The following is a 16,597-nucleotide window of genomic DNA, read 5'->3' on the forward strand; positions in this document are numbered from 1 at the left end:
GCCCGGCCCATCTGGCATTCTTTAGCATCCACAAGAGGCCTGACACACACACACACACACACACACACACACACACACACACCAAAAACAAACAAATCAACCAACCCTTTGATTTCTGGTACTTGTTTACTTGTGTATTGTATGCATTCTCATATTTAATCTTTAGCTACCAACTTAGTATCACTAAACTTAGAACTGAGAAGAGATGCACACAGGGTTCTAAGGAACTGGTACAGCTAGCTGGGTGAATCTCACTAAGAAAACTATGATCAAGCATACAAAGGAAACTATGAAAACATTCCAAGATCAAAGCCTATGTAAGCATCTTCTCGTCTTTTCAGAGGACCGTGATTCCAGATGCTCTTGGAGTTGGTTATTATCTTAGCTAGCATTTTTTTCCTGTGGTTGCCATCTTTCAAGCCAGAAAAACTTACTTGCCCTTCTTGTTTCTGACAGCAGCTCAGCTATCTGGCTTCATGTGAAAGATGGCTAATGCAGAAGTGAGTGTCCCCGTAGGAGATGTGGTTGTGGTGCCCACTGAAGGAAATGATGGGGAGAACCCTGAAGACACTAAAACCCAAGTGATCTTGCAGTTACAGCCTGTGCAGCAAGGGTAAGTGGATAGAGATTTGGGTATTGGGGAAATTTTTGGGAGGTTTTAAGGTTAGGGAATTATACAGTTGCTTATCACAATATGAACATTCAGCATCTTAGAGATGGCTGACTTTTTTTTTCTCAATTTTTATTAACATTTTCCATGATTTTAAAAAGTATCCCATGGTAATACCCCCCCCACTTTCCCCTTTGAAATTCCATTCTCCATCATATCCCCTCCCCATCTCAATCAGTCTCTCTTTTATTTTGTTGTCATGATCTTTTCCTTCTCTTATGATGGTCTTGTGTAGGTAGTGTCAGGCACTATGAGGTCATGGATATCCAGGCCATTTTATGTCTGGAGGGAGCACGTTATAAGGAGTACTACCCTTCCTTTGGTTCTTACATTCTTTCCATGGCTGACTTTTTATTTCAACATATCAATGATGTAAGCTCTTTTGTTATTTGTGTATTTTCTGGTTGTTTTTGTTGTTGTTTTGGTATATTTGCTTCTTGGTTTGTTTTGCCCCAGCATCTCATGTAACCCAAGCTGGCCTCAAACTCTTATGTTGCTGAGAGTAATCCCACCCTGTATTTACCTCCTGAATGTCAGAATTACAGGTGTGTGCCTCCCTATCCCACTGTCATTTTCATACTTACTGCAGTAGTTCTCTGCCGCCTTGTATCTCTTTTCTACAGTTTGAGCTCATTGAGGGTAAATTACACATTTCCTCCTCTTATTCATCCACACTATTTTAGCACAAGGCCCAGGTACATGTTTCTTAAAGGCAGGGTATAGTCAGAGTTGAAGCAAGGTAAGTCCAAAAGTGTGTTTAGCAAGGTTTGGTGGTGCACACTTTAATCCCAGCACTGGGGAGCCAGAGGTAGGAGGATCAGCTTTAGTTTGAGGCCACCCTGAGACTACATGGTGAATTCCAGGTCAGCCTGAGCTAGAGTGAAGCCCTACCTCGAAAAAAAACAAAAAACAATAACAAAAAAATGTGTTTAAAGCCAGGTGTGGTGTCCCATGCCTTTAATCTCAGCACTTGGGAGGCAGAATTGCCTTGAGTTTGAGGCTACCCTGAGATTACATAGTGAATTCCAAGTCAGCCTGGGCTATAAAGCAAGACCGTACCTCAAAAAAACAAACAAAAACAAAGTATTTATCATCAGCTCTGTAAACTGAATTGTCAATCTTAGTTTTTCAGATGCCCATGTTGCTGGGCATTGTGGGCATGCCTTTAATCTTGGAACTCACAGGAGGATCCTGTGAGTTTGAGGCCAGCCTGGGACTACAGAGTGAGTTCCAGGTCAGCCTGGGCTAGAGCGTGACCGTAGCTCGAAAAACTAAACTAAACTAAAATAAAAGTCTTCTAAATCATAGTGCTCCTCTGAACTCCAAAGCACTTCCAAGCCATGGCCCTCAATATTTCTTAGCTTATCCCATGCAAGAGATCTCATTATTTTTTATTTTAAATATATTTTTATTTATTTATTTATTTGAGAACGAGAGAGAGAGAGAAAGAGGCAGAGTGAGAAAATGTGCGTGTCAGATGGGCCTCCAGCCACTGCAAATGAACTCCAGACACATGAGCCATCTTGTGCATCTAGCTTTTGTGGGTCTGGGGAGTTGAACCTGGGTCCTTTGGGTTTTCAGGCAAGTGCCTTAAGCCATCTCTCCAGCATGGGATCTCATTATTTATACATAGGTATTCCAGGTCATGTCCATATGACCTGGAATTCACTATGTAGTCTCAGACTGGCCTTGAACTCACAGTGATCCACTGTCAATCAGTTTCTCTTTTATCTTAATGTTATGATCTTTTCTTCCTATTATGATGGTCTTATGTAGGTAATGTAGTGAGTGTTAGGCACTGTGAGGTCATGGATATCCAGGCCATTTTGTGTCTGGAGGAGCACATTGTAAGGAGTCCTATACTTCCTTTGGCTCTTACATTCTTTCCACCACCTTTTCTACAACCTGGTTAGTTTTTTAACTCTAGCCCAGGCTGACCTGGAATTCACTATGTAGTCTCATGCTGGCCTCACACTTATGGTGATGCTCCTACCTTTGCTTCCCGTGTTCTGGGATTAAAGTTGTGCACCACCACGCCCAGCCTTTTTTTTTTTTTTAAAAAAAACTTTTTATTAACAGCTTCCATAATTATAGATAATAAATCATGATAATTTCCTCCCCATACATCACTGTCCATCATATACTCTCTCCCTCGCTATCTCTCTTTTATTTTGATGTCATTATCTTTTCCTCCTATGAGGAGGGTCCTGGGTAGGTAGTACACTGCGAGGTCATGGAGGTCCAGGCCATTTTGTTTTTAGAAGCCTGTATTGTAAGCAATCCTACCATTTCTTTGGCTCTTACATTATTTTCTTAAATATTTTATTATTTATTTATTTGAGATAGTGAAAAATAAAGAGAGAGAATGGGCACGCCAGGGCATCCAGCCACTGCAAATGAACTCCAGACTCATGTGCCACCTTGAGCATCTGGTTTACATGGGTCTTGGGGAACTAAACCTGGGTCCTTTGGCTTTGCAAGCAAGTGCCTTAACCATTAAGCTACCTCTCCAGCCTGGTTCTTATATTCTTTTCACCACCTCTTTCGCAGTAGAGCCTGAACCTTGGAAGGTGTGATAGAGATATCTCAGTGTTGAACACTCCACTGTCACTTCTTCTCATCACTGTGGTAATGTTTGAGTAATCCCATTGGTCACCGCCATCTGAAAAGAGAAGCTTCTCTTGTATTTTTTTTTTTGTTGTTGTTGTTTGTTTGTTTTGTTTTTCGAGGTAGGGTCTTGCTCTAGTCCAGGCTGACCTGGAATTCACTATGTAATCTCAGGGTGGCCTCCAACTCATGGCAATCCTCCTACCTCTGCCTCCCAAGTGCTGGGATTAAAGGTATGTGCCACCATGCCCAGCAAGAGAAGCTTCTCTAACCAAAAGTGAGAGTAGGGCTGGAGATGTCTTATGATTCAGGTACTTGCCTGCAAAACCTAACAACCGAGTTCAATTCCCCAGTACCCAAGTAAATAAGATGCACAATGTGGCACATGCATCTGGAATTAGTTTGCAGTGGTAAAAGCCCTGGCGTGCCCATTCCCTCTGTATCTGCCTCTCTTTCTCTTAAATAAATATGTATTTTAAAAGTGAGAGTAGAATTAACACATGGGCTTAAAAATTTTTTTAAGGGCTGGAGAGATGGCTTAGCGGTTAAGCGCTTGCCTGTGAAGCCTAAGGACCCCGGTTCGAGGCTTGGTTCCCCAGGTCCCACGTTAGCCAGATGCACAAGGGGGTGCACGCGTCTGGAGTTCGTTTGCAGAGGCTGGAGGCTCTGGCGCGCCCATTCTCTCTCCCTCTATCTGTCTTTCTCTCTGTGTCTGTCGCTCTCAAATAAATAAACAAAAAATTAAAAAAAAATTTTTTTAAGTGCTTATAGGCCAGTTTGGTGGGTGCAATATATGCATTTAGCCAGACAACAGCAGGAGTTACTCCCCTAGGGCTCATGAGCCACCATCCCCATTGGGTTTCCAACCTTACATTAAGCAGTGGTTTCTTACCTTCAGTTCATTCCTTATTTATTAAAGTATGTTGCTTATTAGTGCAGTACATGTCAGGTATGCAAAAGTTGGTAAATGTTCTAGGGGACCTCTTAGACTATGCCCAAGGGCCTAAGATAAACAGGAATGTTCATTAGATGTTAAAGGTATTATAACCAAAGCCCAAGGAACAGCTGCATCACAAAAGAGGAAATGGGCAGTTGTACTGGAGGTATCAGAATGGAAGGAAAAGCACCATAGGGGCTATTTATTAAAAGACAGATGGAGGGACTGGAGAGATGGCTTAGTGCTTGCCAACAAAGCCAAAGAACCCAGGTTTGATTTCTCCAGTACCCATGTAAAGCAAGATGGACCAGGTAGCACATGCATCTGGAGTTTGTTTGCAGTGGCTAGGAGGCCCTGGCTGGCTGCCCATTCTCTATCTTCCTCAGCCTCTTTTTCTTTCTCTCTCTAAATATATATATGTATACACACACACACACACATTTTTGTTTTTCAAGGTAAAGACAGGGAGGATGACTGCTGCTAAAGAGGTATATGTGGCAAGATTTATTTGTTTGTTTTTTTTTTTTTTTTCAAGGTAGGGTCTCACTCTAGCCCAGGCTGTCCTGGAATTCACTATGGAGTCTCAGGGTGGCCTTGACCTCACGACAATCCGCCTACCTCTGCCTCCCGAGTGCTGGGATTAAAGGTGTGCGCCACCACACCCGGCTATGATTTATTGATTATGTATGATGAGGAGAAAAGGAGAAAAATCTAATCTAAAGACTGGGTGCCTAGATTAGTGGTAGAGTGCTTATTTAGCACAAAAAAAGGGGAATAAATCAGGAATAATGTCCAATATTTTTAATTTTACTTGAAAGGAAAGAGAGAAAGAGAATAGGCATGCCAGGGCCTCCTGCTACTGCAAACAGATCCACATGTATGTGCTACTTTGTGTATGTGGATTTATGTGGGTACTAGGGAATTGATCCTGAGCCAATAGGCTTTGCAAGCAAGTGCCTTTAACTGCTGAGCTGTCTTCCCAGTCTCTTGTTTTGTTTTTGAGATAGGAGATAGTCTCATATATTCCAGGCTGTCCTTGAACTCCTGGTTTTTCTGCCTCCACCTCCCAAGACAGGTATGCACCACTATGCCTGGCTTAGAAATAAAAGTAGCATGGGGGTGGGTAGAGGAAGGAAAGAGAACTCGGTAACAAAGTGCTTTGAGACAACACTGTCCCCATTTATTCACTTAGCAGTTAGTTGTGTTGCGGTGTGATATTCAGAAAGGAAGTCTGCACTAGAGGTGTCCCATACAGGAGATTAATCATCCATGAAAAAAAAAAAGAGTGTTCCGGTAGTACTGTTAGGTAACAAGGTGTAAAAATTAACATGTTATATTTATAGAAGTTAAACAGAGGGCATCAATATATCATATGTGGTTTTCTGATCATATATATGTAGTCACAGGCTGGCCTTGAGCTCACAGCGATCCTCCTCCCTCTACCTTCTGAGTGCTGGGATTAAAGGGGTATACCACCAAGTTATGCTCTTCTTTTTTTTAATATTTTATTTTTATTTCTTATATATATATAGAGAGAATGGGTGCTCCAGGGCCTCCAGCTACTGCAAACAAACTCTGGCTTATGTGGGTTCTGGGGAATTGAACCTGGGTCCTTTGGTTTACAGGCAAGTGCCTTAACCACTAATTCATCTCTCCAGCCCTTTTTTTTTTGGAGGGGGCGTAGGTTCTTACTCTAGCCCAGGTTGGTCTGGAATTCACTCTGTAGCCCTAGGTTGGCTTTGGACTCCTATAGATCCTCCAACCTCAGTCTTCTACGTGTTGGCATTAAAAATGTTGGCTGTGGTACCACACCTGACTTGATTCCATAAATATAGAAGCTCTTAGGTATTACACAACCTTTTCCCATCCAAGTACTAACTAGGCTCAGCCCTGCTTAGCTGCTCAGATTAGACAGGATTGGGGCATATTAGGATGGTATAGCCATAGACCTATAACCTTCTGTTAAGTTATGCCTCTAGTTGTTGCTGGTTACTTTGGGCATAGTTTCTCTTTATTTTATTTTATTTTTTATTATTTTGTTTTTTCCTGGTAGAGTCTCACTGTAGCCCAGGCTGACCTGGAACTCACTCTATAGTCCCATGCTGGTCTTGAACTCATGGTGATCCCCCCACCACTGCCTTCTCAGTGCTGGGATTTAAGGCGTGCACCACCATGCACTTTTTTTTTTTTTTTTTTTTTTTTTGGTAGCTTGGCCTATGTCAATAATTCGGTTAAGATGTCCTTAAAGATTTCACCAAGGGACATCGTTTTCTACGGTCAGAGTGCTTCTTTCTGTCTTGAACTATATGCTGGTACTGCGGTTTGTTACTTTCTTTCTCTAGTATGGCTTGATTTTGTACTTGAAGCAATACTATATCATGACCATTTAAAGTTATGAAGGGAGCCAGGCATGGTGGTGCATGCCTTTAATCTCAGCACTGAAGAGGCAGTGGTGAGAAGATTGCTGTGAGTTCAAGGCCAGTGTGAGACTACAGAGTGAGATACAGGTCAGCCTGGGCTAAAGTGAGACACTACCTCGAAAAAATTAAAAAAAAAAATCCATCAACAGGTGAGCAGTGGGGAGGCTCAGCTATTAAGGACACTTACTTATAAAGCTTGATGGGCCCAGAATTTGATTCCCTAATACTCATGTATAGCCAGATGCACAAAGTGGCACTTGCGTCTGGAGTTTGTTTGTAGTGGCCATAGGCCCTGGCATGCCCATACTCTTCTCTGTTTTCTGTGCCTCTTTTTATATCTCTTTCTCAAATACATATGTTAAAAATAGGGTTAGAGAGATGGCTTAGAGGTTAAGATGTTTGCCTGTGAACCCAAAGGTCTCAGGTTCGGTTTTCCAGGATCCACATAAGCAAGGTGTACAAGGTGGCACATCCACCTCCATTTGGAGTTTGTTTGCAGCAGCTGAAGGCCCTGGCATGCCTATTCTCTCTATCTTTCTCTCTGTATCTGCCTCCTCTTCCCCCCCTCTCTGAAACACAGTTAATAAAATTTTAGAAAAAAATATTTTAGGGGCTGGAGGGGTGGCTTAGTGGTTAAGGCATTTGCCTGCAAAGCCAAAGTACCAAAGGACCGAGGAGCCAAAGGTTTGATTCCCCAGTACCCACATTGGCCAGATGCATAAGGTGGCGCAAGTGTCTGGAGTTTGTTTGCAGTGGCTGGAAGCCCTGGCATGCCCATTATCTCTCTCTATCTGACTCTCTCTCCCTCTTTCTCTGTCAAATACATAAATAAATAAAAACATGTTAAAAATAAAGTTATAAGACAAGTGTTATGGTGCACTCTTTTAATCCCAGCCCTCAGGAGGCAGAGGTAGGATGATCATGGTGAGTTCAAGGCCACCATGAGATTATATAGTGAATTTAAGATCTGCCTGGGTTAGAGTAAAACCTTATTCCTCCCACCCCCTCCCCCCAAAAACTTATAAGCCCCCTTGGGCATCTGGCTAATGTGGATCCTGGGGTATCAAACCTGGGTCCTTTGGCTTTACAGGCAAATGCCTTAAGTGCTAAGCCATCCCTCCAGCCTGCCACAGAATATATTTATCTTCCTCCTTTTGAACCAAATTTCTTTAAAAAAAAAAAAATTGGGGCTGGAGAGATGGCTTAGCGGTTAAGCGCTTGCCTATGAAGCCTAAGGACCCCGGTTCAAGGCTCAGTTCCCCAGGTCCCACGTTAGCCAGATGCACAAGGGGGCGCACGCATCTGGAGTTCGTTTGCAGAGGCTGGAGGCCCTGGCACGCCCATTCTCTCTCTCTCCCTCTATCTGTCTTTCTCTCTGTGTCTGTCGCTCTCAAATAAATAAATAAAAAATTAAAAAAAAATTTATTGGAGCAAGAGAGAGAGAGAATGGACACACCAGGGCCTCTAGCCACTGCAAACGAACTCCAGATGTGTGTTCCCCCTTGTGCATCTGGCTTATGTAGGTACTAGGGAATTGAACCGAGATCCTTTGGCTTTGCAGACAGGCAAATGTCTTAACCACTAAGCCATCTCTCCAGTCCCTGAAACAAATTTCTTAACCCCATGCTGTGAATATTAATTTTTTCATAATTTATGTAGTTTATTTATCGATGGACACTTTTATAACAGGATTTATGAAGCCGGGTCGGAGAACAACACAGCAGTTGTAGCAGTAGAAACTCACACAATACACAAAATTGAAGAAGGAATTGGTAAGTGTTTTGTTAATATAGTACCTTTGATTTTAGCTTGCTTTGTTGAGGGTTTTGTTTTGTTTTGTTTTGTTTTGTTTTGTTTTGTTTTGTTTTGTTTTGTTTTGTTTTTTTGGTGTGCATGCTGCTCAGCCACGCTCCCAGCCCACTCAACTTAAGATTTTTTTTAAACTTAATTAATCAATTAATTTGCAAACAGAGAAAGACAGACAGAGAATGGGTATACAAGGGCCTCTAACCATTGCAAACAAACTCCAGACACATGCACTACTTTGTGCATCTGGCTTTACATAGGTACTGGGGAATTGAACTCAGATCATTGGGTTTTGTAGGCAAACACCTTCACCACTGAGCCATCTCTCCAGCCTTAAGTTTTTTGTTTTTTTTTTTTTTTGAGGTAGGGTTTCACTGTAGCTCAGGCTGACCTGGAATTCCCTATGTAGTCTCAGGCTGGCCTTGAACTCACAGTGATCCTCCTACTTTGGCCTCCCAAGTGCTGGCATTAAAGACATACACCACTGTACCTAGCCCAACCTAAGATTTTTTTTTTTACCTTCTATCGCTTATGTTTTCTCCCAACCTAGTGAGCCTACTGTCAGTTTGATGGAGGCACAGATAGAGATGCTACCAACAATACCAGAGCTTCCACTTGATCATGTAACATCAATCTGCTGGGTAGCTGAAAAGAGTTTTACTTTTTTTAAAAATATTTTAAATTATTTGTTTGAGAGAGAGAAAAAAATAGGCAGATAGAGAGAGAATGGGCACACCAGGAGGCCTCTGACCACTGCAAATAAACTCCATATGCATGTGCCACCTTGTGTATCTGATTTTTGTGGCTTCTGGAAAATTGTTGGGTCCTTAGGCTTCCCAGGCAAGTGCCTTAACTGCTGTGCCATCTCTCCAGCTCTGAAAGTAGTTGTATTTATTTATTTTTAATTTTAATTATTTTTAGCCAGGCATGGTGACACATGCCTTTAATCCCAGCATTTGGGAGGTAGAGGCAGGAGGATCAGTGTGAGTTTGAGGCCAGCCTGAGACTACATAGTGAATTCCAGGTCAGTCTGGGGTAGAGTGAGACCCTACCTTGAAAAACCAAACAAAAATTTATTTATTTAATTTTACTAAATTTTCTTCTTTTTTTTCTTATTTATTTACTAGAGATAGAGGGAAAGAAAGAGAAAGAGAGAGATTGGGCACCTCATGTATCCAGTGCTAACAAACTCCAGACATATGTGCCACCATGTGCATCTGGCTTACGTGGGACCTAGAGAATTCAACCTGGGTCCTTAGGCTTCACAGTGAGGTGCCTTAACCACTATGCTATCTCTCCAGCCCCCATATTTATTTACTTAAGCTGGGTGTGGTGGTGTATACCTTTAATCCCAGCATTTGGGAGGCAGAGTTAGGAGGATCGCCCCAAGTTTAAGGTCAGCCTGAGTCTGCATAGTGAATTCCAGGTTGTTCTGGGCCAGAGTGAGACCTTATCTAGAAAAAAAAAAAAAATTATTTAGCTAGGCATGGTTGCACTTGCTTTTAATCCCATCACTGGGTAGGCAGAAGTAGGAGGGTTGCTATGAGTTTGAAGCCCACCTGAGACTACACAGTGAGTTTCAGGTCAGCCTGGGCTAGAGTGAGACCTTACCTTGGCGGGGGGAAAAATTATTTATTTAACAGAGAGAGAATGTGGGTGTGCCAGGGCTTCTTGCTGCTGCAAACAAACTCCTGATGCATGGTCCTCTTTGTGTATCTGGCTTTATATGGGTACTGGGGAATTGAACCCTGGGCCTGAAGGCTCCTGAGTTTTTTCCACAAGAAGTTGGGTATGTATTCATAGTTTGTGGTAGGATGCTTGCCTACTAAGTGCTAGGCCCAAAGTTCAGTCTCCAGGGCTGCCAAAAAATAATTAATTAAATATGTTTTCTTTTTATTTATTTATTTATTTGAGAGAGAAGAAGAGGCACACAGAGAGAAAGAGAAAATGGACATGCCAGAGCCTCTAACTACTGCAAACAAACTCCAGACACATGTGCCTCTTATGCATCTGGCTTATGTGAGTCCTAGGGAATAGAACCAGGGTCCTTAGGCTTTGCAGACAAATGCCTTAACCACTAAGCCATTTCTCCAGCCCTAAATTAATTAATTAAATTTAAAAACTACAGCAACAGAATACACTTGGCATCCTTGAGGCTCTAGGTTGGATTCCTAGTGTCATTTTTAAAATAAATATGAGCTGGGTGTAGTGGCACATGCCTTTAATCTCAGAACTTGAGAGGCAGAGGCAGGAGGGTTGCCATGAGTTTGAGGCTACCCTGAGACTACATAGTGAATTCCAGGTCAGCCTGAGCTGCAGCCAGACCCTACCTAGAAAAGCAAACAAACTACACACACACATGTATGTAGGTAGGTAGGGCATGTTAGTACAGGCCTATAATCCCAGCACTTACTTGGGAGGCTGAGGTAGGAAGATCATTGTGAGTTCAAGGCCAGCTTGGGCTAGAGGGAGACCCTACCTCGAAAAACCAAACAATAAAAACACAGCTAACTCAGGGCTTGGCGCACAGGTCTGTAATTCCAGCTACTCTACTTTGGAGGCTGAGGTAGGAGGATCATTACAAGTTTAAGACAAACCTGGGTCAACCTAATAAGACTATATTAAAAAAAAATAAGAAGAGGGTGAGTTAGGGTTAGAGCTTAGTAGTAAAGATCTTGTTTAGCACATAGAAGGATGTAGGTTCAGTTCCCAGTAACATACACAAAGTTCAAGCTGGGTGTAGGGGTCAAACCTGTAATCCCAGTGTTTGGGAAGCTGGGGTAGGAGGATTTTTAGTTTGAGGCCATCTTGGTATACATAACTAGTACCAGGCCAGCCAGTACTACATATCAAGACCCTGTTTCAGTGAAGAAAAAAAAATAAAAGCAAACAAAATTGGAGCCTCCAGATTGATCCCTGTCATTAGAGAAGTTGCCTGTTGAAAGAAACCTTGAAGTTAAAAATAATTGACTTTGCATTTTCCTTACATCTTAGCTGTGTGTCCTCTTGCTAAGGCCCATATACTTATATGTAAAACATTGAAAGCAATTACTGCCTCACAGGATAATTATAAAAACAAGCCTGTCATATGGTTGTGTGCCTGTAATCCCAGCACTCAGAAAACAGAGGGAAAGGATCAGAAGTTTAGGCCAGCCTGAGCTATATGAGACCCTGTCTCAACAAAACAAAAGAAACAAAACAACCTAAAAATGTTAAGCATGTAAAAGTATATGGTAAAGCTGGGGATGTTGCTTAGTGGTATAGTGCTTGCCTACTATGTACAAGGCTCTGGATTTTGGATCCTTCGCACCATGAGAAAAAGAAGAAATAGTTCTGTCACATAGTGGGAGTTTGGTAAGACAGATGTGAGGTACTACTGCTTGGAGATGACTTCTCAGCAGTGCCATTAAGAGTACTTGTTATAGCGGGGCACTGGTGGCGCACAACTTTAATCCCAGAGGCAGAGGTAGGAGGATCACTGTGAGGTCAAGGCTACCCTGAGACTATGTAGTGAATTCCAGGTCAGCCTGAGCTAGAATGAGACCATACCTCGAAAAAGGAAGAAAAAAAAAGAGAGAAAGAGAGAGAGTTCCTGTTAGAATTTTGGGCTTGGTGGCTCACACCTTTAATCTTAACACTTAGGAGACAGAGATAGCAGGATCGATCGCCTGAGTTCGTGGCCACCATGAGACTACATAGGAAATTCCAGGTCAGCCTGGTCTAGAGGGAGACTCTACCCTGGGGGAAAAAAAAGCATTTGTTAGGGACTGGGATGGGTCAGCAGTTAAAGGTACTTATTTGCAAAGCCTAATGATCTGGGTGTAGTTTTTTAGAGACCCATGTAAAGCTGGAAAGGCATTAACTTGCAGCAGCAAGAGACTCTGGCGCACCCATACATACATAACACACACATTTAAAAAAAAGTGACTTGTTAGTCCCTGAGAGATTATAAATTAGGAATTTAAGCTTTACTGAAAAGTTGTTCAAAACTGACTTTTTTTTTGGAATTTTGAGGCAGGGTCTTGTTCTAGCTCAAGCTGAACTGGAATTTACTATGTAGTCTCAGGGTGACCTCAAACTCACAGCAATCCTCAAACCTCTACCTCCCAAGTGCTGGGATTAAAGGTGTGCACCACCGCCACGATGCCCAGTGAGACATCTTAGGCTGACCTGGATCTCACTATGTATTCTCAAGGTGACCTCAAACTCAGGGAGATCCTCCTCAGTGCTGAGATTAAAGTCACATGCCACCATGCCTGGCAGAACTGACATTTTCTTTTTCTTTTTTGGTTTTTTGAGGTAGGGTCTCACCCTACCCCAGGCTGACCTGGAATTCACTCGGTATTCTCAGGGTTGCTTCGAACTCACAGCGATCCTCCTACCTCTGCCTCTTGAGTGCTGGGACTAAATGCATGCGCCACCATGCCTGGCATGAACTGGCTTTGTAAGTGTCTTACTTATTTGTTTATTTGGGAGAGAGAAAGAAGCAGCTAGAGAGAGAGAATGGGCATGCCAAGGCCTTTAGCCACTGCAAATGAACTCCAGATGCATGCGCTGCCTCCTGCATCTGGCTTATGTGGGTACTGGGTAATCGAACTTGGGTCTTTAGGCTTTGTAGGCAAGCACTTTAACCACTAAGCCATCTTTCCAGCCCAGAACTGATTTTTTTTTGTTGTTGTTTCTATTTTCAGACGCAAGCACTATAGAAGCAAATGAGGATATGGAAATTGCTTACCCTATAACTTGTGGAGAGAGTAAAGCCATTCTCCTCTGGAAGAAGTTTGTATGTCCAGGAATAAATGTGAAGTGTGTCAAGGTAAATGTCTTCTTTCTGAGGCCTATTTTCATAGAGTTTTCTTTTAGTACCCCCTCTCTCTCCTTTGCCAAATCAATTTTAGTGGGGAACCTAGGACTTTCTTTTTCTTTTATTTTGTTTTGTTTTGTTTTGTTTTTCCGAGGTAGGGTCTTGCTCTAGCCCAGGCTAACCTGGAATTCACTATGTAGTTTCAGAGTGGCCTCAAATTCACAGTGATCCTCCTACCTCTGCCTACCAAGTGCTGGGATTAAACACACGTATCACCGTGCCCAGCTAAACATAAGGCTTTTTGTATGTTAGGCAATTGCTCTATTGTAGAGCTATCCCCAGCACTGTAAACTGTGCTTGTTGTCACATCTATTTAATCCTAGCACTCAGAAGGTAGAGGCAAGCAGATCAGAAGTCTATGGTCATCCTTGGCTACCTAGTGATTTATAGGCCAGCCTGGGATAAGTGATATGCTCTCAAAAAGAAATTCTTGGACTAGAGAGATGGCTTAGTGGTTAAGGAACTTGCTTGCAAAGCCTAAAACCCTGGGTTAAAATCCCCAGTTTCCACATAAAGCCAAATGCACAAGGAGGCATATGCATTTGGAGTTCCTTTGCAGTGGTAAGTGGTCCTGGCATGCCCATTCTGTCTCTCTGTCTCTCTGTTTATCTTTTGCTCACTCTGTCTCTCAAATAAACAAACAAATAAATAAATAAAATTAAGAAATTCTTGGGCTAGAGAGATGGGTTAGCAGTTAAGGCATTTACCTACAAAACCTGAGAACCCAGGTTCAGTTCCCCAGTGCCCACACAGACCCAGATGCACAGAGTGGTGCTTGCATCTGGAGTTCATTTGCAGCAGCTAGCACCCCTGGCATGCCCATTTTCTTTCTCTCTGTCTCTGTTCTCTTTGCTTGCAAATAAATAAATAAAATGTTTATTAAAAAAAAATTTTTTAAGGCTGGAGAAATGCCTTAGTGGTTAAGGTGCTTTCCTGCAAAGCCAAAGGATATAGGTCCAGTTCCCCAGGACCTACATAAGCCAGATGTACAAGGTGGTACATGCATCTGGGGTTTGTCTGCAGCCACTTGAGGCCCTGGTGTGCCCATTCTCTCTATATATCTGTATCTTGGTGCACACCTTTCCCAGCACTTGGGAGGCAGAGATAGGAGGATCGCTGAGTTCAAGGCCAGCCTGAGACTACATAGTGAATTTCAGGTCAGCTGGGCTAGAGTTAGACCCTATCTTGAAATATCAAAACAAACCAGGAGAAATTTGTTTTAATTGTTCATAACTAATAATAGTGCATGCCTTTGGTCCCAGCACTTAGAAGTCATAGGTGGGAGGATCACTATGAATTTGAGGCCAGTCTGGAACTGTATAGTGAGTTTCAGGTCAGCCTGAGCTAGAGTGAGGGACCCTCCCTAGAAAAATAAAATAATTAAAAAAAATCTCAGCCGGGTGTGGTGGCACATGCCTTTAATCCCAGCACTCGGGAGGCAGAGGTAGGAGGATTGCTGTGAGTTCAAGGCCACCCTGAGACTACATAGTGAATTCCAGGTCAGCCAGGACTAGTGTGAGACCCTACCTTGAAAAACAAAAACAAAACAAACAAAAAAATCTCCTGGCTGGAGAGATGGCTTAGTGGTTAAGGCACTTGCCTGTGAGGCCTTAAGGACCCATGTTTGATTCTTCAGATCCCATATAAGCCAGATGACAAGATGATGCAAGTACACAAAGTTGCACATTTGTACAAGGTGGTGCATGCATCTGGAGTTCTATTGCAGTGGCTGTGGGTCTTGGCATGTCAAGTCTGTCTCTCTCTCTCTCTGCATGTCTGTCTGTCTCTGTCTCTCTTATTAAAAAAAAAAACAAACAACAAAACAACAACAACAAAAAAAACAACTATAGCCGGGCGTGATGGTATATGCCTTAATCCCAGCACTTGGGAGTCAGAGATAGGAGGATCACCATGAGGCTACAGAGTGAATTCTAGGTCAGCCTGAGCTAGAGTGTGACTTTACTTCAGAAAACAAACAAATAAAGCAAACAAAAACCTATAAAAAATATCTTCATGAAGTAGGGTGTGGTGGTGCATACCTTTAATCCCAGAACTCAGGAGGCTGAGGTAGGAGGATTGCCATGAGTTCAAGGCCATCCTGAGTATGCAGAGTAAATTCCAGGTCAGACTGGGCTAGAGTGAGACCCTAACTTAAAAAACAAATATATATATTTTTTCATGAAAGCGTCTGAAAATGATTCTTACTCTGTCTCCAAGGTGGGCACAGCTATAAATAGTAGTCCCCTTAGTGATGTCATCCAAGACTAATTTAGGATTGCAGAGTTTTGAGGCTCTTTTGTGCTATTAGTTTCTATCATACTTGTTCTTTCATCCTGAATCTTGTTATCAGAACTGGTTATATTTCTTCAGTTGATTTAATCAACTTTTTACCACTAGACCCAACATTGTGTTTTGAAGTATATTTATCTCTCATCCTCCTCTTCTGTAATTTTGTACTAGGAAAGAACATGTGCTTAGAGATGGATTATTTTTGACATGCAAGACAGGAGGTTGGAAAATACATGATATGGTTTGTGATACTGTTTTTTTTTTTCTTTTTCCTGAGGATTTGCTGTAGCCCCAGCTGGCCTGGCATTCACTCTCTAGTCTCAGGCTGACCTTGAACTCATAGCAGTCCTCCTATTTCTGCCTCTCGAGTACTGGGATTAAAGGTGTGCACCACTGCACCCAGCCTGGATATCTTTTATATGTAACAAGTAGAGTTATTTCATTCTTCTTCCTCTTGACCTGCCTAAATTGGCACCAGACCACTTATATTGGACTTTTCTTTTTACTTTAGTTCAATGATCAGTTGATCAGCCCCAAGCATTTTGTTCATCTGGCTGGCAAGTCTACTCTGAAGGACTGGAAGAGAGCCATCCGTCTGGGTGGAATCATGCTCAGGTAAGCTCTGCTGGTAAGCTCATACATTTCAACAAACTTTGAAACATTGAATCATAGTAATATCTAGTCCCTCCGCCCCCCACCTCCAAGCAGGGTCTACTCTAGCTCAAGATGACTTGGAATTTAATCTAACCCAGTCTGGCCTTGAACTAATTGCTATTCTCCTGTGTCAATATCCTGATTGTTGGGATTATAAACTTGAGCTACCATGTCTGGTTTAGTCTTTTCTCTTAAACCTAAATTCTTTTTTTTTTTTTTTTTTCTTGGGGTAGGGTCTCACTCTAGCCCAGGCTGACCTGGAATTCACTATGTCATCTCAGGGTGACCTTGAACTCCTGGCGATCCTCCTACCTCAATCTCCCAAGTGCTGAGATTAAAGTATGTGCCAC

The 16,597-nt window shown here is 42.5% G+C and overlaps 1 protein-coding gene across 1 annotated transcript in view; it reads left to right on the forward strand.

Annotated features, from left to right (window-relative positions):
- The window catches only part of Gmeb1 (glucocorticoid modulatory element binding protein 1), a 50,570-nt gene that overhangs the window by 13,318 nt on the left and 20,655 nt on the right, over positions 1-16,597 (forward strand). The window contains exons 2-5 of the mRNA XM_045150932.1: positions 457-613; positions 8,324-8,406; positions 13,132-13,256; positions 16,105-16,208. Of these exons, the coding sequence (XP_045006867.1) occupies positions 486-613; positions 8,324-8,406; positions 13,132-13,256; positions 16,105-16,208 (440 nt within the window). The 5' untranslated portion in view covers positions 457-485. The remainder of the gene's footprint in view (positions 1-456; positions 614-8,323; positions 8,407-13,131; positions 13,257-16,104; positions 16,209-16,597) is intronic.

Source organism: Jaculus jaculus, chromosome 5, assembly GCF_020740685.1.
Source record: "Jaculus jaculus isolate mJacJac1 chromosome 5, mJacJac1.mat.Y.cur, whole genome shotgun sequence".
NCBI classification, from domain to species: domain Eukaryota; kingdom Metazoa; phylum Chordata; class Mammalia; order Rodentia; family Dipodidae; genus Jaculus; species Jaculus jaculus.